The 22628-nt window shown below is 45.4% G+C and overlaps 1 protein-coding gene across 4 annotated transcripts in view; it reads left to right on the top strand.

Moving 5' to 3' along the window:
• DNAJB12 (DnaJ heat shock protein family (Hsp40) member B12) overlaps positions 1-22628 on the top strand; it is a 26060-nt gene continuing 3432 nt past the window's right edge. Inside the window, exons 1-9 of one of the 4 annotated variants that reach the window (XM_081189716.1) lie at positions 1-209; positions 5794-5968; positions 9157-9302; positions 11219-11404; positions 14763-14882; positions 15641-15720; positions 16864-16973; positions 20823-20995; positions 21614-21765. In XM_081189716.1, the coding sequence (XP_081045842.1) occupies positions 77-209; positions 5794-5968; positions 9157-9302; positions 11219-11404; positions 14763-14882; positions 15641-15720; positions 16864-16973; positions 20823-20995; positions 21614-21735 (1245 nt within the window). In that variant the 5' untranslated portion in view covers positions 1-76 and the 3' untranslated portion in view covers positions 21736-21765. Of the gene's footprint in view, positions 210-260; positions 424-5793; positions 5969-9156; positions 9303-11218; positions 11405-14762; positions 14883-15640; positions 15721-16863; positions 16974-20822; positions 20996-21613; positions 21766-22628 lie in introns of those variants that run through there. The other 3 variants (XM_081189715.1, XM_081189718.1, XM_081189717.1) reach the window with 3 other exon arrangements.

A 22628-nucleotide genomic window follows, 5' to 3' on the forward strand; every position in this document is an offset into this window, starting at 1 on the left:
CAGGGGCCGCTGCGCCATCGGCGCGTGACGACATCACCGCGCGCCGGCGCTTTCCTCCGCCGCTGCCGCCGCCACCATGGAATCCAACAGGGACGAGGCGGAGCGTTGTATCGCTATCGCGGTGGGCGCCATCAAGGCCGGCCAGGTCGAGAAGGCGCGTCGCTTCTTGGAGAAGGCGCAGCGCCTCTACCCGTCTCAGCGGGTCCGCGGTGAGCGGGGGCGGAGAGGGGCGGGAAGGGCTGGGGAGGCCGGCGGGGCCTGTGGAAGCTGGGGAAATGACCTCTCACCCGCACTGCGCGTGCGCAGTGAGCTGCGACGCCGCGGGGCACCGTGGGAGTTGGAGTCCCTGGCGGGTCTGTGCCGCGAGCGGGATACGGGCCGCGAAGCGAGTCTTGGAGGGAGACTTCCCGGCGGGCGCGGGGGGTAAGGGGAGACCTGGCTGGGAGAGTCGCCTGGGAGTCCTGAGCAGGGAGAGTCAGCCGCTGGTCCTTGCGAAGCTGGGCTGGGGAGACTACAATTCCCAGAAGCCACTGCGCCGCGTGTGAGGGGGGGCAACACCACATCAATAGAGGGAGCGGAATAGCTCCCTTGTATGCCCCCCTCAGCGCCCCCTTTCTCTGCTGCTTCCTCGTGTTAGATATGACACGCTTAGGCTCCCCCCGCACCCAAATCAGTGGCTCGCTATATCTTTCCCCTAGGCCTTAGTTTGGGGTTTCGCCCCCCAACCCCCTTCATCGTGGTCCCCCAGCCCTTCCCCGAAGCCCCCCGTTCGCTCTTGTATCCGTAGCAGCTGATTTCCTTCAGCCCCACAATTGAGCATCTTCCCCCGTCCCCTGTTTAGCCACTTCCTTTTTAGAAACGACGCCAAATCCATACGGAAAGCAGAAATCTGCCACCGTTGGCCCCCAGTATACCGCTGGAGATCGCGGGTGTCTCAAGTATACTAGGTTGTTATTGGTGGCTGCTGCCTTCATGCCCTCCCTGATCGTGGGCTTCATCGAGAGTCGTTTTGCTGGTCACTGGGGTGGAAGCAGGACGTTGGGCTACTGCTGTACGGGTTGCTTGGGCTGATCCTCAGAGAGAGGCTCTATCCTCTCTGAAATGGTTACACACATCCTCGCCCACTGCTTGCCCCCCAATCTCCTGGTCTCCGGTTGACCCTTCAGCTCTTATGCAACTTGTCCAGCTTTAAGCTAAGATGGCAGCACAGAATCTTTGCTTTTTGTGGTTCTGTTTTCTCAGCTTCCTCTCTTTTCCCCCGGGTAGAGTGGTCATCTCATCTGTTCTTGCTTTGCACTTTCCCACCCAACTTTGCCACCATTAGAACTTTTCAGCCCCTTAACTTACAGCATTGCTCTATATTCTTAGTTACAGCACAGAAGCCCCTCTACACTTTACAGAAATATGGGGTTCCTCTGTCTTGCACTCAGCTCCCCCCCCACTGTCTAATTTCCCATTCCTACAATACACGTTTTTGTGGGGAGCCAAACAGATGCAATCTAGTAATACAGAATTAGAGTTGCTGCTTTTTCTGTCTTTGAAAGTTGAGTAAACAAGTTCACTTTCTAGTTGCTTCATCTCTAGGGATAGATACACGTATTGAATTTCTGTTTGTCATACAACTGTTAAAAAGAAATTGTTGCAACCTCTTGCTCTGCTGCTGTCAATTTTGTGATGTGGAGCAGAGAAAATTTCACATAGTGTTTTCTAACATCTATTTATTTCACCTTAGCCCTCAGACATGGAACAGGAATAATTTACAACTTTGAGAGAAAGGAAATGAATATTAAGAGACCAATCTTTAAAAGCCTTACCAAGAAAGACAGAAATAAAATAGTTACAGAATAAGGATGTATTGAATATTCAAATGTGAAATTATTATTATTTTGGCCTTAAAATATTGCTGTGGGGGCTTGGCCCTCAATCTTGCTTTAAGAAAACTAGAGCAGCTGATTCATGGAAAGTGATCCCAGCCAATTGGGAATCAGGTAGTCAGCCTATCTCATAGCCAATCAGATTTGGTTACACAGTGATGTCATGATGTTCTTCCTGTTTTCACTTTGAATGAGGAAATGCTATATCCTGTGTTGCAGGATAATACAAACAATAAGCAAAAGAGGAGGTTTGTTTTTGCAGATGGCCCTTTCTATATTTCAGCTTAACTTTATACAAGAATGCCTGTGTGGGGATAGTGTTCACAGATTTTGGTGTGTGTGACTGGGAAGACCTGATCGGCTTCAGTTTTTGGCATGTACACAATTAGGATTGATGTGGTAATCCACATGTGGATGCTATGCTTATTCCTATGAAGAAGTGCTTTCTTTTTAAGAATTTTGTGGCATTCAGGGAAAATATAACGAACGGCAATGTCCTTCTGAAATCACTTCGTTTTTACCTGAACCTTCTTGAGAGTCATAAGCAGTTGAATCCCATAGTCCTGCTTGTAGATATGTTCCCTTCCTTTTTTGTTTCTGTCATAGTTCCTTGGGTTAGAACATTTTTAAAAGTTTTTTTTTAACCTATTTTTCCTTAATTAAAAATGCCTCGTTAGGGCTGGACAAGAACCAAAAAAATGAAGGCTTTTGATAAGGTGTCACTTACGTCTTCTGTAGTTTAAATGTATAATTAAGTACCTAAGAGGAACTTACTAGATCACTTCAGTGGCCCATTTAGTCCAGTATCCTGTTCTCACAGTGGCCAACCAATGCCTATGGGAACTATAGATCAATCTGCGCAATTGCTTGCAATAATGTAGGCTTGCAATAAGTGCTTATTTCCCCACTGCCGCCACCACCCAATTGTGAATCACCTCTTTAGGTTTATAATCCCTTACAATTAATTTTTCATCATCAGATCTACCCTGTGAAATGGGTGGTTTTAAAAATCCCATTTGCTGATAGGGAACTCAGGCAAGGAGGCAGTGGCTTCCCTACAGCCATTAGGTCAATGGATGATCTGGTGTTTAAACTGGGGAGAAGGGGTGTGCATAGTGCCAGTGACCACTTTGTGACCACTTTGGCTCGCCTATAAATGTTGACAGAACAAATTATTTTATCCGCTCTCCAGATTTGGTGCTTGGTTTTTGTTTTGTTTTGCAAGATAAGGGTAAAGGAGACCCCTGACCTAATGTCCAGTCATGGCCGACTCGGGTTGCAGCGCTCATCTTGCTTTATTGGCTGAGGGAGCTGGCGTACAGCTTCCAGGTCATGTGGCCAGCATGACTAAGCCGCTTCTGGCGAACCTGAGCAGCGCACGGAAACGCCGTTTACCCGTCGGTGCGGTACCTATTTATCTACTTGCACTTTGACGTGCTTTCAAACTGCTAGGTTGGCAGGAGGTGGGACCGAGCAATGGGAGCTCACCCCGTCATGGGGATTCGAACTGCCGACCATCTGATTGGCAAGTCCTAGGCTCTGTGGTTTAACCCACAGCGCCACCCGCATCCCTTTGCAAGATATAGAAGCTTACATTAGATTTGATACAAAACCTATTTGCACTTATCTAGAAATACTTCCTTTATTTATGGCATTTATAACCCACCTTTTCTTCCAAGGAGCTCATGGTGCATGGATGACTCTCCCCCTCCTCAGTTTGTCCCCACAACAATTCTGGGGTAGGTTAGGCTGAGAGACAGTGACTGGCCCATGGGCACCCAGTGAGCTTCATGACCCCAAGTGGGGATTCAAACCTGGTTTCCCAGGTCCTAGTGCAACATTCCAACATTCCAACCATATAGAGAGATGATTTTTCCCTGCCCAAGGGTAAAGCATACAGCAGTACTAATCTGAAGGGAGGCAACATGACTGTGTTTGAGAAGTTGCATAAAATAATTGTGACTGGATTTAATGGTGATCTTTTGACTGGCTTTTGGCAGTGCCACTATGGCAAGCCTTTATTTGCTTTATTTCCTCTAAAACTGGGGAAATAGACACATCTGTTTAAACAGTGCTGTTGGGCTGCCAACTGAGCAGGGCAAAAATGCAGCCTGGTCTGCTCTTGCACCTCGAACAGCAGTTTGGTATTGAAAATGTTTCATAGCATGGAGATAAATATTTCCACTTGCTGATGTCTGCATATTTAGCTATAAAAGACACAGCCCAGGCCGGGTCAGATCTATAGCTGGCAACCTTAGCTTCTTGGGCCCAAGAACTTGGGGGAATTGGTGATGGATATTGATCCCTTTGTTCTTTCTTTCCTCCCAGTAGGAGTTCAGTGCTGTCCTGTGTTGAGCAGTGGAGAGAGTAGTCATCTAGCCACATGGCTGCGCTTCTTGTTGTTGTAGCCTTAAAGGCTGCTAGCCTAAAAGAGAGAAAATGAACAACCACTTAGCTTATGCTATTTCATTACCCCATATGGGTAGCTACTACTCACTGTCAGAGGCTAGCAAATTATTTTTAATTATTATATTTTACATTTGTATCCCACCTTTTCTTCAAGGAGCTCAAGGTGACATTTGTAGTCGTCGTCCCCCGGTCCCCTCCACCATCCATTTCATTCTCAAAACAACACTGTGAAAGAGTGACTGGCCTAAGATTACCCTGTGAACTTGATAGCTACCTCAGATTTGTTCACTCCAACCATAGTATGGCTAGCTGGTTGGAGTGTGGTGCTGATAACGCCAAGATTGCAGGTTTGATCCCCATATGGGAGAGCTGCATACTCTCATTGCAGAGAGTTGGACTAGATGATCCTCAGGGTCCCTTCCAACTCTATGATTCTGTATAGTAAAAGCAGGTCAAGGATACAATATCGTAGGGTGAGTGATAGTACAAACAATATTACAACTAATCCAGAATGCGGCAGGTGGACTGGTGACTGGGAGCAGCCGCCAGGACCACCTAACACTGGTCCCAAAAGATCTACTTTGGCTCCCAGTATGTTTCCGAGCACAATTCAAGGTGTTGGTACTGACCTTTAAAGCCCTAAATGGCCTTGGCCTTGTATACCTGAAGGAGCGTCTCCACCCCCATCATTCTACCCGGACACTGAGGTCCGGCACCGAGGGCCTTCTGGCGGTTCCCTCACTGTGAGAAGCGAAGTTACAGGGAACCAGGCAGAGGGCTTTCTTGGTAGTGGCATCCTCTCTGTGGAACGCCCTCCCATCAGATGTCAAGGAAATAAACAACTGATGTTTAGAAAGCATCTGAAGGCAGCCCTGTTTAGGGAAGTTTTTAATGACTGATTTTTAATGTATTTTTAATCTTTTGTTGGAAGCTGCCCAGAGTGGCTGGGGAAACCCAGCCAGATGGGCGGGGTATAAATTATTGTTGTTGTTGTTGTTGTTGTTGTTGTTGTTGTTGTTAGCAGAAGGATCTTGCTGACATGTGGATCTTGCTAACAGTATCAATTTAGGGTGGTTGTTCTGCTTATTATTGAACATTGTCTAGTTTGATGCTTTCTTTTAAATATTATAATCACTTTATATATTTGATTTTAATCACCAGGTTGTTTTTTTCTAATTTTCCTCTTGTCTTGTGCCCTCTGATTGAACATGAACCCACAGATACATTCAAAGCTTAAGGGGTTATTGATTTGTTGGCATAAGTAGATAAGACAACAAATGATTTGCATCAAATGGTGTTCTTTCTGTCTGGATGTAAAAGAGTGAGCATCTCAGATGCCTAGATTTATTAAAAATAAAATAAAATTGGATGAAAGTACTGAAGCTTTTTGGAAGAGGATCAGCAAAGGAGGGGGGGGGATATGAGAACATTTGGTAGTAACTATGAAAGAAATGAAAATATTGAAAGAGCAGAAGAAATTTGACCCATTGCTGTGTTTTCTTCTTTGCAGTGCTGCTCGATTCTCTCACTAGGAGTGAAAAATCATCAAATGGCCATTCGCAAACCAAGGAATCCACAAACCCCCACCTTAGAAAAATGAGTGGGGACATCCCTGCAGCCAATGGAGAGGCAGGTGGGGATATCAGTAAAGGTTACACTCAAGATCAGGTAGATGCAGTTAAGAGGTAAGTGTACACATCAGATTTTGTTTGTGTATTGGAGGGGCCTGGCTTGCTATCACAGAGTCATTTTTCAGTCACATTTGGGAGGTACGTTCAGGGTGCAGGTCCTGACTTACAATGAATTATGGCAACGTAGTCATGGAGAGCAACATTTACGGTAAGACAGGTCTGTTTACCTTAGAAATTGCTTCTTTTCATTCACCAAAGAGCAGCTGGGCGGCTTTTGCTGAAGATGCTGAAATTCCACAATAAGGACGTATTATTTTACTTGGTTCCCAAACTTCCCCTCCCACAGACCACTTGAAAATTGCTGGGGGTGTGTGTCTTGTATAACTTACTGGTTATGATTGTAATGCAATAAATTACAACAGAAGAAATATAAGACACAATAAAAATGCAGTTAAAAAGAAACATGGCTATTTAGCGTGATGGCTGTGTCTCCCACCTTCAACCCCAAATCCACAGGCAGGCTGCAGACTACCTGAATGAAGCTCATGGATCACAATACTGGGGTAGACAATACAGAGCTAGATGAACCAGCGGTTTGATTAAAGCAGCTTCCTTTTGTTCTTGTGTTACTTTTGAACTTTATACCCTTCTGAATAGCTCAGATGCGCCCCCAGTGCTGCCTCAGTGAATAAAACATGTACTAAAATACAGTACATTAAAAGCATTATTATTCTTACATTTATTGCTTCTCTCAAAAGTCTTAATGTGATTTACAAGAAAAACAACTAAAAATGTGTTTTAAAAGCAGGCTGTAAAAGCTGGATGAAGTAGAACAACACCATAAAGCCATAAAAAATGCAGTCAAAGTCCATCAAAACAATTTAATATTCCCATTAAAGTCCCCTAAAGCAACGTGGGCAACGGGTAATTTCTCTCAAAGTTTTCCAAAACAGAATAGTCTTTTGCTGGCTTCTAAGAATCAATTCAAGTAAACCCGCCAAGCTTCTCTGGAGAAGGAGTTGTGTAGCAAGGATGCTAACACTGAAAAAGTGTCACCGCTTGAGACAGACAAGCTGAGACATATATATAGTATTAGCAGGTGGACTAGGGGCCTCATTTGATGACCTTAGCACCTGGGGAGGCTGAAACGGGAAGAGGTGAGCCACAGCGGGTGGCAGGACCATTCCCAATAGAGAACCCTTATTCTTGGGAGGAGTCCATGCACACCTTTCAGCATCAGAGATTGCACACCCATTACAACTAGAATTTAAGCAAGCTGTGATCTAAGGGCTAGAGCCCTGTGGTTTTTTGTCTTTTATTATGGGGGTTAATTACTTGCTGGGCATTGTGTATGGTTTCTAAATTACACTTGCAATCCGCTCTTCCTCCAGAGAACTCTATGGCTTACATGTGATTCCTAGATGATCTCTCATTAGAGACAGATCCCTTTAGCTTCAGGAATAGAACTGCATCATGTGGCTTCAGACTTGGGAGGTAATCCTTTACACATTTACCTGAGAGTAAGTCCAGCTGAAATCAGTAGGGCTTACTGCTGAGTAGACATGTATAGGATTGCACTGTGAGTCTCGGTTAACTTTTGGTTTCTTATATACGAAACCAGTTGTCTGTTTGGTCATTGCCCTTCAGCGAGGAAGGGTATTTCTTTATACAAGACCATTTAGTCTTTTATGCTTTTTGCCTAAAATGAAGGAAGTTTGTCTTGAAGCCTCGAATTTTAAAGCTAACAAAACATGCCTAAAGTTTGGGTCAGGATAAAGGCAAGCTGTTTCCGAGTTTTTTTTCTTTAGCGTAATGCACGGTTGTGTCACTTGGGGGCAGCATTTTCACTGCATTGCATCTGATCTTTGAGGGCCAGTTCTCTAGAACTGAACCCACAAGTCACATATAAGTCACATACAAATGCTCATCCGTAAGTTGCTTTCTTGCACTTTGTATATTTGATTTATTTATTTTTGTAGCCAAGCTTTGGATTCTCACCTGTATTGTAGGAAACCAGTTCATCATGTGCATAATGTGTGAACATGATGTTCCTGTGTGTACAGACTTCCTCATTCCTTTCAGTATAGGGAGCAGACATCTTCCTGCACCAATGACTGTGCATGTAGACCTGCTTATTCCTTGGGGATGAATAGGGAAGCCATTGTGGGTAGCGGCATCTCCAAAGCTTTTGTGACCATAGAAATCTATTTTAATGTAGACTTCAAATGTATCTGCTATGGACATAACGTAGGCAACTTCTGCCTGCATTACTGCTGCTTCTTAGAGGGAGAATTTGTCCTGCCATCTGAGAGCTGCTGCTTTAGATCTAGAAAAGACAGAAGTGGAGCTGATACGCTATGCCACGGTGGCAGCACCAGATGACTGGAAGCAGTGCAGAGTCTGGAGAGTGAAATTGCTGTAGCAAAGGCCCTTCTTCCCCAAAGTGATTTCCATGACATGAAGCCTGACTATCCTGCATCTTGGAGAGTAAAAGAAACATTGCTCCTGACAACAGACATTGAGCTTTGCAGCCTCCAGACACCTCGTAAAGGCATGGGGAACATATGGCCGTTTAGGGTGGCGGCAGAACTTCTTCCCTGGTTGGCTGGTTTTGGGAGAGAGACGGGGATGCCCTGCTCCTCTTTGAAAGCTGGCGTTGGATTAGTGTCCAAGCCCACAGATCTTTTTACATGCATAGCAGCAGACTGCATACATGCAGCTCTGTGTAAGGAATCTGTGCCCCTTCCTGCTAAAGAAGTAGTCGTCAGTGAGCTGACACAGAAGAGTTTAAAAGGTTCAAATTCAGAAATGTTTGAGAAACCCTGCTTGCATCCCTTAAACGCAGGTCAGGGCTGAGGCAGCTTGCACACCCAGCTCTGCTTCTCTCTCTTCTGGCCTTAAAGGGACAGTAGAGCTTGAAGGCTAGAAGAGAGAAATCCTGGTGTGTAAGGCAGGTGCAGCTGGCAACTTAGGATTTGCAAGGGGTCAGGTGTTGCTTGCTGCAGGTGAGTAGCAAATGGTTAAGCTGGGTAGCTGAACCTCTGATGGGGAAAGGGTGAATCGATGTCCCAGTTAATGGTGTAGCATCAATGAATGCTTTTGAACCAGCTGGGGAAATAAAACTAGAGGGCAGTATTAGTCTGAATTGTAATTTGGGGGAAATGGAAAGTTAAACTATTTTGTAAAGTAGGTTTTCTGCCTCTTATTAACAGCTGCTATGTGCTCTTCTCTTTACTTTTTAGGGTAAAACAATGTAAAGACTATTATGAAATTCTGGGTGTAAGCAGAGACTCCTCCGACGAGGATCTGAAAAAGGCGTACCGGAAATTAGCACTGAAATTTCACCCCGATAAGAATCATGCACCTGGTGCAACGGAGGCCTTTAAAGGTAAAATGTAGTCTCTTTTTTGTGCGCCGACTCTCAGGACCATGAAAGTTAGTACCTTGGGGTGGCAGAGGTCAAGAGATGAGGGTTAGTAGCTTTTTGTTGGTTAGAATTAGTGGGTTTGTTGTTGATGTCTTTGCATTTAAGTCTTGGATATCGGGGGTTTAGTGTATTGCTTGTTGCCACTGTAAACACCTTGAAAAATCTAGGAGTGTGTGTGTGTGTGTGTGTGTGTGTGTGTGTGTGTGTGTGTGTGTGTAATAGGAGAGGCCAGCTTATTTGTCCCATTCGTGGATCTGATGCCGAGACTTTTCTACCACATCTTAAAATTGCAGCATCTAAGATTGTTCTGCAAGTCCCCTTGATTTCAGTGGGAGAAAGTTACCCTTGCACTAAGGGGGGGGGGGTTAAACTACCTCTCTAGGTTCTTAATAGCTTCTATATTACTCCTAATTGTAATTGGAAATCATCATGTTCAAACCGAGTCCAAACACAGCTTTAAAATCCAAAGGTTCTGGTTGGGGGTTCCCTCCTGATTTTCAGAATTGGAACTGGTTCAGAGCTCTCATTTGAGTAAAATAACGGAGGAGTACAGAATACAGAATACAAAATGTGTTCCCATATGTTATTAGAAAACAGAAAGCAAGTCTGTTCAGTCACTTTTGGGATCCCAAATCTAGGCCAGTTTCATTTGACAGGAAAAGGGTCTAATCGACCCTTTGTGTGCTCAGGTTATATTAAAACTGCAGTTGTCTAGACATCTGTCTAGCATCTGGCACAAAAAAAGCTCTTCAATAGTGTGTTCTTCAGGGTGGCGAAAGGCAGGTTTCTTCACCTGTAGACTTTGTTATTATGTTTACTGAAGGCTTTACTAAGAGTTGCATGTCACAACTCGGGCATGAAGCAAGATAATGCTTTATCCTCCCTGACAGGGCCATTTTCCAGGAGGTTATCTTTACCAAAGCCCATTTCATTGCTCCTTTTACCCTCTCTGTGTTAGCACCCACGTGCCCACTAAAGTTCACCTCTTTACCTTTGGGGAATAGAAAGAGGCATGCACTCCTTTCTGGAAATCTCTTGGTTAATATTTTTTCAGATGTTAGCTGGTGCTTTAGTGTTCCTTTTCCCCAGTGATCTCTGATAAGTGTGACATTTTTTGCCTTCGGACCTTGTTTATGGTCCTCTTCTTTCTTAGGAGTGTGCTTGCAAGAACAAAATAACTGCTTTGCTGCATCAGAATGTAGAGCCACTGACAGATATATCCTCAATAAAATTGAACCATGGCATAAGAATATGTCAAGTCATAAAGGTGATCAGGATGGGGCCTAATAGCTTATCAAATTCTTGGCATACCCTGTTTGGAACGCTTGGACTTCGTTCATCATTTATGAACTCCCTTTCCAATAAAAGCAGAACCATTATGAAAAGGCAGACCATTAAAACAAAAACTTATTATAGTTACTCAGTTGGACTAGTTGACTCTTGGGGTCCCTTCCAACTCTACAAGTCTATGATTCCATGAACTTAGCAAACTGGTTGCACCCATTGCATCAGTAGGCCAGATTTTTCTTTCATGTACATTTATCCTTTAGATGCCTTTTTAAAATGGAGATTTAGTAAGGGCTTTAAAATCAACTAGAGAAGGATGGAAAGCAGTCAGAAGAGAGGCTGCTGTTATTACAAGTATCGAAAACACATTCTTTTAAATGCTTGAGGCATTTCATAATGAATACATAGGGTATATCTGCATTCACTATCCCCATTCTACAGGTGGGCTGAACGAGACCACCCACTTACTTCCTGCCTGATGTGAGATATGAACTGGGGACTTTTCCAGTTTGCTGGCTTTAGGCCACTGGCTGACATTTGCTGTCGCTGGAGGCAAAAATACGAATCCTTTCTTCTTTCTTACATTTCAGCTATTGGTAATGCATACGCAGTATTGAGTAATCCAGAGAAGAGGAAGCAGTACGACCAGTTTGGAGATGCAAAAGTCAGTCCCACACGGCACGGGCATAGCCCTACGGACTTCAACCGAGGGTTTGAGGCCGACATCTCACCTGAAGACCTCTTCAATATGTTCTTTGGTGGTGGTTTTCCTTCTAGTAAGCCTTTCGTTTTAAATCCGGTGTGGGGGGGGGAGAAGGTTGGGGAAATGAGGAGTCACCCACTCAGCTGGCTTCCCTCCACAGTCACTTACCAGAACCAAAGCAGGCCCTAGATAAGGCAAAATAACTCCTCCCCCCCAGTTGACCAGGACTGATCGAAACAAAGCTTGTTGGATGTGCTAATAGAATCCAGATGTTACAGCAACAACTCGGCTTTCTAGCAATCAGTGTGAAAGACCCTTCCACAAGGTATTTGGTGGCAGTTCCCTTTAAAGTTGAGTTGGAAAGAGACTACTATTTTAAGGAAGCTTCCTTTCTCTTCTGTCTAACCTTGCATGAAAATGAAAACTATTCTGACCCAATACACCCTCCTAGGTTTCCTTATTGGTGCAACCAGGACTGGCCCTACTGTTAGGCAACTGCCTCAGGTAGAGGACATTGGTGGGCAGCAGCATTCCCTAGCAGTTCCTCCTCAGCCATTCCTCTCTGTTGTTACAAGGCCTGATTTGACCTGCTGCCTTAGGTATGGTGGAGGACACGATCCTGCCACTGGCGTTGGCGCAAGAGTCACCTGCCAGCCCAGTTGGCTTCTGCACATGAAATGAAGAGGGGACGCCATCTTGTCCTTTGCTGAAGGCACCCAAATTCCTGAGCGCTGCACAACTCCAGCCCAGCACCGATGTGGTTGCCTGCTTGGGCTGTGCAACCGAAAATGGAGCTCTTGATGAGAAAGATTCCCTCGGGGGCTGTGTTGTGCTTGAAGTACGCTTTCCCTCCCTGTAGGTAGAAGACAGGACCTGTTGCCCTCCAGGTGTGGTTGGACTTCCATCATCCCTGCTCAGCATGGCCAGGGGTCAGGGATGAAGGGAGCTGAGGTCCACCAACATCAGGGGGGCAACAGGGTCCCCATCCCAGGGGTAAGGAAAGGAAAATCATTGCTGCCTACTGGACAGATCATTCGGCCAGCTGAGTGGAGGTGCTGCGGACCTCCCCCTCTCATTCTGCAGAACTCACAACATAGAGAGGTGCTGTGTCTGATGCCCAATATGATCCCCATACTTGGAACTAGGAAGGCCTTTTCCTTTGGGTCGAAATTGACTAGAGAGGTGAAGGATGGAGTGTTTGGGAGAGGTTGCGTTCCCTGCAGCATGTGCCTTGGCTCCCTTGCTTGAATCCTTTGGAATTAGTTGCCGTCCCGGTTCCTTTTCCGCAGCGTACACTGTTTGTGGTTTCAATAATTGGTAGAGCTGCTGGTGACAGATTGCTTAGTCCGCGGCCATTTGCCCTCGTAAGAGCTCCTTCCCGTTCTTCCTTCCGCACTAGATAATTCGGAGGCTCTGCCGTCTGCCAGCAGGAATGGATCTGATCTGCATCATCTAGCTAAATTTCAACCTCTCAAGGGTAGCAGGTTATATAGGAAATGGTGCCGTAGGCCTCCCAACACATTAACCAGTTCTAAAGTCACTCTTGGGTTCACATAAACAGCAGATGAGCTGGCAAAACTGTTCCTGAACTGTACCACTTCAAAGTACAGATGGGGGGTTGTTTGATTGAATGATCCTTGAATAAAAAAAGATCTTGGCACATAGAAAGCGGACATATCAGAGAGAGGAGTTCTAGCCTTGAATTCTAGCCTACACACACACACACACACACACACACACACACACACACACACACACACACTGAGTCCTTTAAAAGAGGCCCCGTGGATACAGAGTACAAATGTTCCATGGGGCCTCTTTTAAAAGACTCACCCTGTATATATATGCGCTTCCTATGACCTGCTACCTTCAGTTCTGTACTAGCATTTGGATCCAAACTGATGCCATGAAACAATATTTACTCAGCTCCCATTTGACAGCTCACTCGCCTAAAACATGCACTATGGTGTGATTACACATGGGGAAAGAGCACCCCATTTTTTCTCTATGGTCCCTGGCCATTGTGGTTTTTTGATTTCTTCCCCTGGTCACTTCGCTGGTGTTTGTGTTCAACGAAGCTTGGCGTTGAAACAAGACTCTGTGGCTTTCTAAATGTTTTGCATGCCCCAAAGAAAGGCTTTGCGGTCCAGGGATTGGATTAAACCACCATATCTTGCTCTAGTTTAAAAATGCAAGTTGCTGGTGCTTTTGTGCTGCCTGGACAATAGTCACTGTTAACATATCTCCGCTCCTATCGTTACTCGTGTGAAATATAAGTCTGCTGTACTGTATCCTAAAGGCAGAAAATCCCAGGCCTTTGCAAAAAGCTTTATTAGTTCCATAGCTGTGTGTTATAAAAGAAGTGCATGTTTCAATGGAAAAAGCCCTTCAGGTAGATGAGAGAAATGGATAGCGGCCCATTGATGAGATGCCCATTGTAGGAATTCGCAAATCTTCAGGGCATAAAAACAATAAGCGTGTTTCTAATATTACAGCTTGCAGCTGAATGGAAATAACAAATGGAAAAAGCAAATGGAAAATTACAGCTTTAAAAAAATCTTTAAAAATATTTATATAGCATCAAAGCCAGTGTGTTAATTATGCACATTTATGTGTTGATAAAGACTCCTAGATGATGTACAGGTGCAATATTAGGGTGCTTTTCAAGAAAAAACACACGTTGGCCAAATTACATTTGTTTTCAATGTTTCCACAGCACAGATCCTCGCCAAAAATTACTCCTTGAGCAGTAATGTCAGATCCAAAGGGGGCAAGCACATGTTTAGTTTCCAAAACATCCATGAACATGCACTGTTTACTCTCCATCTCTCCAGTGTGTCTTATGCCTGATATGCATGTTGGAATTCTGAGCTTTAAAGGCACTTAAGAAACAAAAAATAGGGACCAGACTGATGCATGTACTCCTTGCCCTCTACTTTCCCAAAGCTTTTGGCTCGCTAACCTATTGTGATCCCCAGCAGGTTGCTGTTCTCTATCATAAGCTTTTGGAGGGATTTTAGCATGCCTTAGTGCCTGGCTATTGAAAGCACTAAACGTCCCTTAAAGATTGGAAAGCTCCGTAGTGGCAGATGTGTGACAGATGCAAGGAAGCCTAGCCAAGAAATCAGGAGGCAGATTTCCAGGAGCAAAGGTGTCATTGCCTGCACCAATCTTAAGAAAACCCCTGACCTCTCCCTCCTCTTTCTAAGGAGTAATTTCTGACCGGCGTGTCGGTGTCAATTTGGTGCCAGCTCCTGACTACGTCTAGGAGACGATATTGTAAACAGGTAGCCAGAGCAGGAAAGGGGGGGGGGAAGAAACAAGGGGGAACAGATGAGATGGAGGCTGAGTCACCAGTAGGGCTCTCAAGAACTGAGGAAGGGCTTTTGAGGAGAGGAGGGGGGTTGTACTTATCTGAGTCTCCCTGGCAGGCCCCACCCTTAATAGAGAGCCCAAAGGAAGACGACACAGGGAGTGCACCGTCTCTGCCTGCAGCAGGAAGCCTCCGAGAGTGGTGGAATCTGCCTGGAGGGAACGTCGGGGAGAGCCACGTGAGATGAACCTCCTGGGAACCAGAGCCCCCCCCCCCGGCTCAGGGAGTGGGGTGGCTGAATAGCAACCGCCTGGGGATCCTTTGTCTTAAGAGCCACAAAGTGGGACATGCAGGAATGAGGGGAACAGGCCTGTAAAAGTAACGCCAGGGGACTGTGAAGGTCCATTTCTATGACCACTGCCCATCTTTCCTGACCTACCTGCCAGGTGGCATATGCCGTGCGATAAAAGTAAGAGTTGCAAATAAGACAAGGTTTTGTCATTCTCTCGAGCCGAACTGCACCTATGTCAATAGCCTAGGCTACTTTTGCAGTTGTGACTTGAGCAGTTCTGCTGCTTACTTTTTGAGAAAGCCTTTAAAGTTGCATTGTTCTTCCATGCATATTTCCTTTGATGCACCAAGGGGTTAGTTGCTAAAGGATTAGATCCCTGATCGTAAATACGACCTACCTATTAGTGCAGTGGAACGCATCTTCCACACATGAGCGTAACTCAGTATAAAGTCTTGGTTAAGCTGGTTTCTCTGTTGCAGCCTTTGGAACAACCCAGCCTGTCATCTCTCCCATTATGGAGTTTCTCCTGTCACGGGGCTCTTACTATCACCTTCTAACCTGTTGCTGCACTTGTTAGGGCCTGGTTAAATTCCATTCCAGCAGTGAAATATTCCAAATTTTGCTGTGACCACGGCCATACACTGTCTCAGTTTGCTGACACCGTATTATTAGTTGCTCTTAACAACTCCCGCTTTCACCCACAGGTAACGTTCACGTATACAGCAACGGCAGGATGCGATATACCTACCACCAGAGGCAAGACAGGCGGGAGCATCAAGGCGATGTAAGTTGCGGCCAGAAGGAAGAGAAAGTAAAAATGCTTCAAAACATACTGACCTGTTCCAGTAAAACATTGCTTCTCCGTACTCCTCTGTCCCAGCTGGTTTGTTAACTGTTAATTAACCGAAAGCTAAAGCAACCCCATTGGGTTTTTGTTTTTATATTTGATTGCGATTTTCCCCCCCAGGATGCAGCTTTCGCCCTTAGGACTGAGTTGCCAAATAGAGGACGAGTGACTACTTGTCTTCAATTGTGTTTAACTACCAGTACAATTGCATCCTCCGATGCACTGCACTGAGTACCTTTTTAAAGTTTCATAACTCAAATGCAGAAAAGCCAAGTGCCAGGCTGTGAACTAGGATGTTCACCTCTTGCCTCTGAACTTCCTTGGGACATTAGGCAAGAGAGACACTTTTCTCAGTCCCTGCCCCCATCTGTGTTACAGGTATAATGATGGTACTGGCCTACCTTACAGCCATGTTAAAAGGCAGGTTTGGGGGCCCTGTGGGCCACCGAATGATGTTGGGCTCAGAATGCCTGCCACCCCAGCCAGTATGTCCAACCGTTGTGGATGGCTGTCCAGTGAGACTTACCAGTGGCTACTAGTTATGATGGCTGTATATTTCCTGTAGTATTGGAAGCAGCGTGCTCCGGAATAGCAGTAGCTAGGGAGCGCAAGTGGGAAAGCGCGACTGCACTCACATGTTGCTTGTGGGTTTGCCAGTGGAATCTGGATGTCTGCTGTGGAAACAGAATGCTGGACTGAAGAATTCCTTGGTTTAACCCAGCCTTTCTCAACCTGTGGGTCCCCAGATGTTGTTGGACTACAGCTCCCATCATCCCTGAGCTCTGGCCTTGAGAACCGCTGGCATCAGAGCTTTCCTTGTGTCCTTATGATTGTAGCTCCAACAACATCAGGAGGGCCACATCTCCGTTACAATTATGGCTGAGATAATGCCTTCAAAATAACTTTTGAGTACTCTTAATGTGCTGTGAAAGTGCTTGGTGTTACTACCGTTGCGATGGCTGGTCTTTCAACATCAAGTCCCTCCTTTCCTCCCCTCACCCGGGGCTTGGTCTGAGCAAGAATGATGAGGCCCTTCTGTGAATGCACATGCACTGATGACATTCCCTTCTTCCTCCCTAGGGTGGCCTTGGGCTGTTTGTTCAGCTGATGCCTATTCTCATCCTCATCATCGTTTCTGCTCTCAGCCAGATGATGGTCTCCAGTCCACCTTACAGTTTGAGCCACAGACCGTTAGTTCCCTTTACTCTTCTACACAGTTGGCTTAAGTCTTTTGCCAATTGCTGTTTTTGTTTGATGCATTCTTTCCCCTGTGTTGCTTCTTTTCCTTTCCGTCTCTTTCTCTCATGCTGATTAAACTCTTTAGATCTGCACGTGGTCAGAATACTTCAGGAGGCATGGGGGGCAGGACTCACTTGTGTGAAACTTCCCCTAGATCAGAATCTGTCTGCACATGTCTTCTGTAGAAACCCGACTATATCTGTTATCATGAAAACGGTTGCTATTTCAGAAAGAGACATTCTGTGGTCATTGCCCAAATGAATGTGTTACTTAACAAATCCCTTGTGTTGCTTTCCACATCGGCAGATCTTCGGTTTGGAATTTTTCATGCATTCATTTTATAAATTTTCCAAGTGACATTGGCACAAGCTTCTAGGATCCAACATGGTTTGCATGGGTCAGTGTCAGGTGGCATTCCAAGTTATGCAGGGGTTAAGAAAAAACTATTCTGGAAAAAGGGTTTTGCAGGAGTGAAGAGAACCCTTCACCTCTTCCCGCAGGCTTTCCCCTGTGGTGTCAAGTTGAGGTTCTTGATTCCTGTAAGCTGCTTATCAAATCTGGGGGGGGGGGGGGGAGAGAAAACCTGTATCCTCCGTAATAATCGGTGTCTTCTCTGCCATGTGAAAGGTTTCAGTAGTTGTAACGTGCTTGAGACTATAAGCTCAGCTAAGCTCTCATGGTGCAGTGACCAAGTTGACCAGCTGATTAAGGCTGATGATGGTGCTATCTGGGAAAGAACTAGATATACTGCAAGGAGAACATTTCTGAATGTTTAGTCCATGGACCCCCCCCCCCCCGTGCTTTCTTTGCAAGCCACAGGCTGGATCTGATCCTGTGATGAATGTGTCTCCTCTCTCATCTGCTACTTCTACTTCTAGAGGGAAAGGGCATCTGGACACCTGAGCCCATGAGAAAGAGAAGATGTCCTTCTTTTACTGATCTGTTTTGGTCTTTCCCTTCCATTCTGCCTTCCAGGAAGGGAGGGATGGCAAGGAGAACGAGATGCCACGGACGGAGAAGAGTGCTCCGTTTGGGCTTGTCCTTTGCAATGCGCGTTTCTGGCCTAAACTCCACTTGGAGTGGCTCACTGGGAATGTGCCCATGATAGGAAGCTGTGGCGCTTATCTGTGAGATGGGATGTTTGAGGATTAGGCTGAGTAGGCAAGGGTAGCTTACTACTAAGGGTCTCAGCAGGTAGCTCAGGTTCTGTATGTCCAAGTGAAATCTGTCTCCACCCTTATTAAGTAGGTTGGGAAACCCCAGGGGTGTGCTGTTATTTCTTGGAAGATATTCCCCTGACAGAAGGGAGCCATCTGAATGATTTGGAATATATACAGGAGCCCAAATATGTAACACAGGGAGGATGATTAGATTTAAAATACTACCACCCCATTTTACAAACTGCAACATGGATGGTATGCTACATAGATGTAACACTAATTTTTGAGCAGTGCATAATAAGGTTGCAAAAGAGATACAATAGACATAATAGATTTACAGCTGAAGTCAGCTATAAAATCGGGGGGGGGGGGGACTTACTTAAAATACATGCTGGTGTGTTGGCTTGTTTTTTTTAAAAAAGAAAATGTCTTCACCCAGAATCAGGAGTTCAACAGGGAGGGAACTGGTCTGATCTGAGGAGGGAGTTCCGCAGAATTGGGCCCACAGTACTGAGTGCATGGCTTCCGCTTGATACAAGCCGTGGGGCAGGGGTAGATTTTGAATGAAAATCCACATCTGCACTATTTGCTTCCCTGAGCAGCAAACATGCATTTGCTGCAGCATCATGTCGAAAGCAGTTACCAAAGTAGCATCAAACAGGAGGAAGCTAGTAGCTTGTAACACAGGCTTTTCCTTGTGTATATTTATTAAATAAAGGCTTTTTGGGTGATGTCGCTCAACTGCTTCCACTCCATCAATGGTAAGGATTGGATTAATTCATTTTGGTGGTCCTTACATTAGCTTCGTTGCTAAGGTTTGATACTTTGTTCCGGTCCCTTTGTATATTTAGTAGTCTGGAAAAGGCCAGGAAAAGGGTCCGAACCCTTCAGCCTGTGATTTCCCCTTTGTGTTTAGGGCCCTTGAGCTGCCTCCTTTCTCAGACTCCTTTTATCAAACTGCATATCCTTCCCCCATAGAGATTTGGATGGAAAGCCAAATGCATCAATTCCACTGTTGGCTCATCACAAGCAAATTAGCTGCCTCATCCAAGTGGCAAACATCTTGGCAGCGATCCCATCCCCTGTCTGAGCAACTGAATATAATATAAACGCATTCTGCTAGCGTTCCGTCATTGCAGCCGCAGCAGTTATGACTGACAAATGTGCAGTGTCAGCCAGCAGGGGGCGATGCTGACTCGCCAGCTACTGCTTTGCACTAGACCCTGCTGCTGTTGGGGAAATCTGGTAAGCTGAGCTCACCATCTGTCTTGGCTGGTAAAAGGAAGTGCATTGCTGCTGAAAAGTTCAGAAGCCATCTAAATGCTTCCAAGTGATCAGTTTAATACTCTTTGTAAATTGTCACCTGTGTAAATAAACTCTTGAGAAGAACCTCTAGCATGTTTTTTTTGAAAGTCCCCCCTTAATATTTGCTACTACCCTATGTTCTGGGTACAGGTAGTCTTGCTTTTTGCATTTCCCTTGGCCTGTTGCTGGATTTTGATGCAAGGCCAAGTGACCTCATGCTCTTCATCCTAGTGTGTCTGTTGGGGGGTCAGTCGGAGAGATGGAGTCACTCCACAGATGATCACTCAAAATTCCTCTTCCAGGAGTACAAGCTCCTGTAAATTTTGCCATGGGCAGATTTCTTGCATTGGAGATAAAAGGCAGCATTTTTTTAAAAAAAGAAAATTGAATGTATTTTGATTTTGTTTAAAAGACTGTGAAATTATACTCTGTTCCCTAGAAGAAAAAAAATGGCAACAGCTTATTAGAGTCAATGTTAGGTAATATTTTCAGGCAAGCATATCAATCTTGCCAGCAGCCTATTTTAGTCTGGCCTCCCATTGCTTTAGGGGAAGAGCAGATCTTTTCTCTTTCCAGGTGAATAATGGGACTTGAAAGTCATTTCTTGTTAGCACAAGCTGGTGTTTTTAGGGTTGGTTGCCATCAGGAAGGGTGAACGCCCCCCCCCCCATGTTCCTCTTGCCATCAGCCATATTAAGTGAATGTGAGCTAATGGGCACACGCCTCTTCTGCTTGGAACCTATATCGGGAGTTCGCTTGCAGAGCGAAGAGGCTTTCTTGAAGATGGCTTGCCTGCCTCAGTTGGCAGCCCAGAGGTCCCAAGCTGATAAATGCTGCCCAACATCTTTTGGGCATAGGATGATAAATGTGTGGGGAGGAAATGGCAAAAGAAGGTGCAAGAGCATGCTGCTGGGTCTGAGGAGAGACTGATGAAGTCAATGACACTTTTTCTGTTCCAAAATACGTGTACTATTATTCACTTTTCAAAGTACTTCAGTGCAGTAAGGGAAATTGTAGTTGCTTAATAGATTTAGTATTATCCTGCTGGGAATGCCTCCCGTGTCCCTAGTCCATTCTGCCCTTGCAGTTTGTGTCCCATTGAGCAAGGTACTGTGGCCTGCAAGGTACTTCACAACCACTTTGGTTTTGCTAGACAGGGGGGAATAGAGGTTGTTGGTTTTTCCACCTTATAGGCCACCCTACATGGCTGAGGGTCCTGCATTTGGTTTGGGTGGGCCTCACATTTTAGCAAGACTGATCTATGGCTTATTATCTCCTTATTCAAACTAATTTGTGTTGTTGGTTTAGATCTTTCTTTTTCTTCCCCTTTCCCAGGTCGGTCGGCCATATATACAAGAGAACGACTGAACACTTGAAAGTATCTTACTTTGTAGCTGACAACTTTGCAGAAGAATACACTGGGACAAATCTGAAAAACGTGGAGAGGAGCGTGGAAGACGACTATATTGCAAATCTCCGAAATAACTGTTGGAAGGAAAAACAACAGAGTGAGTGTCCCAACCTTTGTGGAGCTAGATCTGGTTTTCAGGCTGGCTATTGGGCCATCCTTAGAGAAAGCTGTCTCTCCAAGTTGACTTTTCCATCCCTAGAGCTTGACAAAGGTGTTGGAAGGTTCTGATCTAAAGAAAAGACAACCTTGACATATTTACAAGTCTGGTTCACGGAAGGACCTCGGTCCAGTGTATTCAGATGCTACAGCTAAATCTTGCTTTAGACAAAGCTGATCACCTATGGTCAGCACAATAACTTTGCTGATATAATCCTCCAAAAGGTAGAGACAAAGACAGGTTCTGATGTGCTTTCAGTAGCGACCAAGCTGTCTGCCCTGTTCCAACCCTAAAATAAGCTGTAGTTGCAATGTCTGAGGCAGGTGCATAGCAGTAGATGAATGTTTTTGTTGACTCCCTTACAGCTCTCCACTCAAAGGGACTCGTGACAAAATGGGATACGTGATGGGAAATGTCCTCTTTCCAGAAGCAACTAGGAAGCAAACCATCTCTCCAGTGGGCAGTCTCTGGGAACAAGTATTATACAGGCCCAAGGGAATAATTATGCTTGCCAGCCTTTGTGACAATTGCTTCAATGGTAATGGCTTTCTTTTGCAGAGGAAGGCTTGCTGTACCGGGCACGTTACTTTGGAGATTCAGATCTGTATCAGAGAGCACAGAAGATGGGCACGCCAAGCTGCAGCAGGCTGTCTGAAGTTCAGGCATCTATGCATGGATAACTATTGCGGAAACAGTCCATAGAGAGCTAAGTAAGAGCTGGTGATTAATGCCTCTCCCCACCCCATGATTCTCAAGCACGGCACCATAGTCCTTATTTGCTGGCTTAGTCTAACTTCTAGATGTAGGTCTCCTTTTCCACGCACAGACATCCCTTAATCAAGAAGTCACACGTAACGCCAGGACATTAGGCTTGGTTTGTACTTTGGCCTTTTGGGGTCCTTTCAGCTTCTCCTCCATAGCATTTGGGATTAAAACAAAATGACCTTGCAGCTGATTGGCCTGTCACATGTTTATTTGAGAGCATCCTCCTACTTTCTCATCTAGCTGAGAATTTCAGAACTTAACTGAAAAGAAAGTGGTTCCAGCTACTACCATGGAAGTGCTGTAAGCGGAATGAGCAGTTTAGTAACTTCTCATTCCGTTGAAGGTGCTTCTCTGACATCTGAAGCTGCTCTGAGCAACTGGGCCACTTTGCCCACCTCTGATAAGCCCGTTTGTACTGCCTGCTGCCTCCTGAATGGGAAAAACGGTTCTATGGTACCAGCACAGAACTAGGAAATTGGGGGGGGGGGGCGTCTCTTTAAAGAGGAATTGCGATTTTCATTGTGTCGTTGCAAACAACCAAAAAAAGCAGGTTTTGCAGCAGCATGGTGACATCTCCGGAACCATTTGAGGAGCTGCTTGGTGTACAGATGTGGCATACAAGGTGTGCAAATGAGGTTGCAGAGAACGGCAAGGATTTTATCGCTTTGTGGTGAGATTTCCCTGTAAATATTGGAATAGAGAGACGCAGAGGAAATTAAAACAATACAAAACCAGCGCAAAGTTCAAAAAAAATCTGTATGAAAATATGCCAGTGAGGAGTGTATCTTCTCCTTCCCCGTTAAGGCCT

This window comes from Podarcis bocagei (assembly GCF_964188305.1).
Source record: "Podarcis bocagei genome assembly, chromosome: 4".
In the NCBI taxonomy this organism is placed as follows: Eukaryota; Metazoa; Chordata; class Lepidosauria; order Squamata; family Lacertidae; genus Podarcis; species Podarcis bocagei.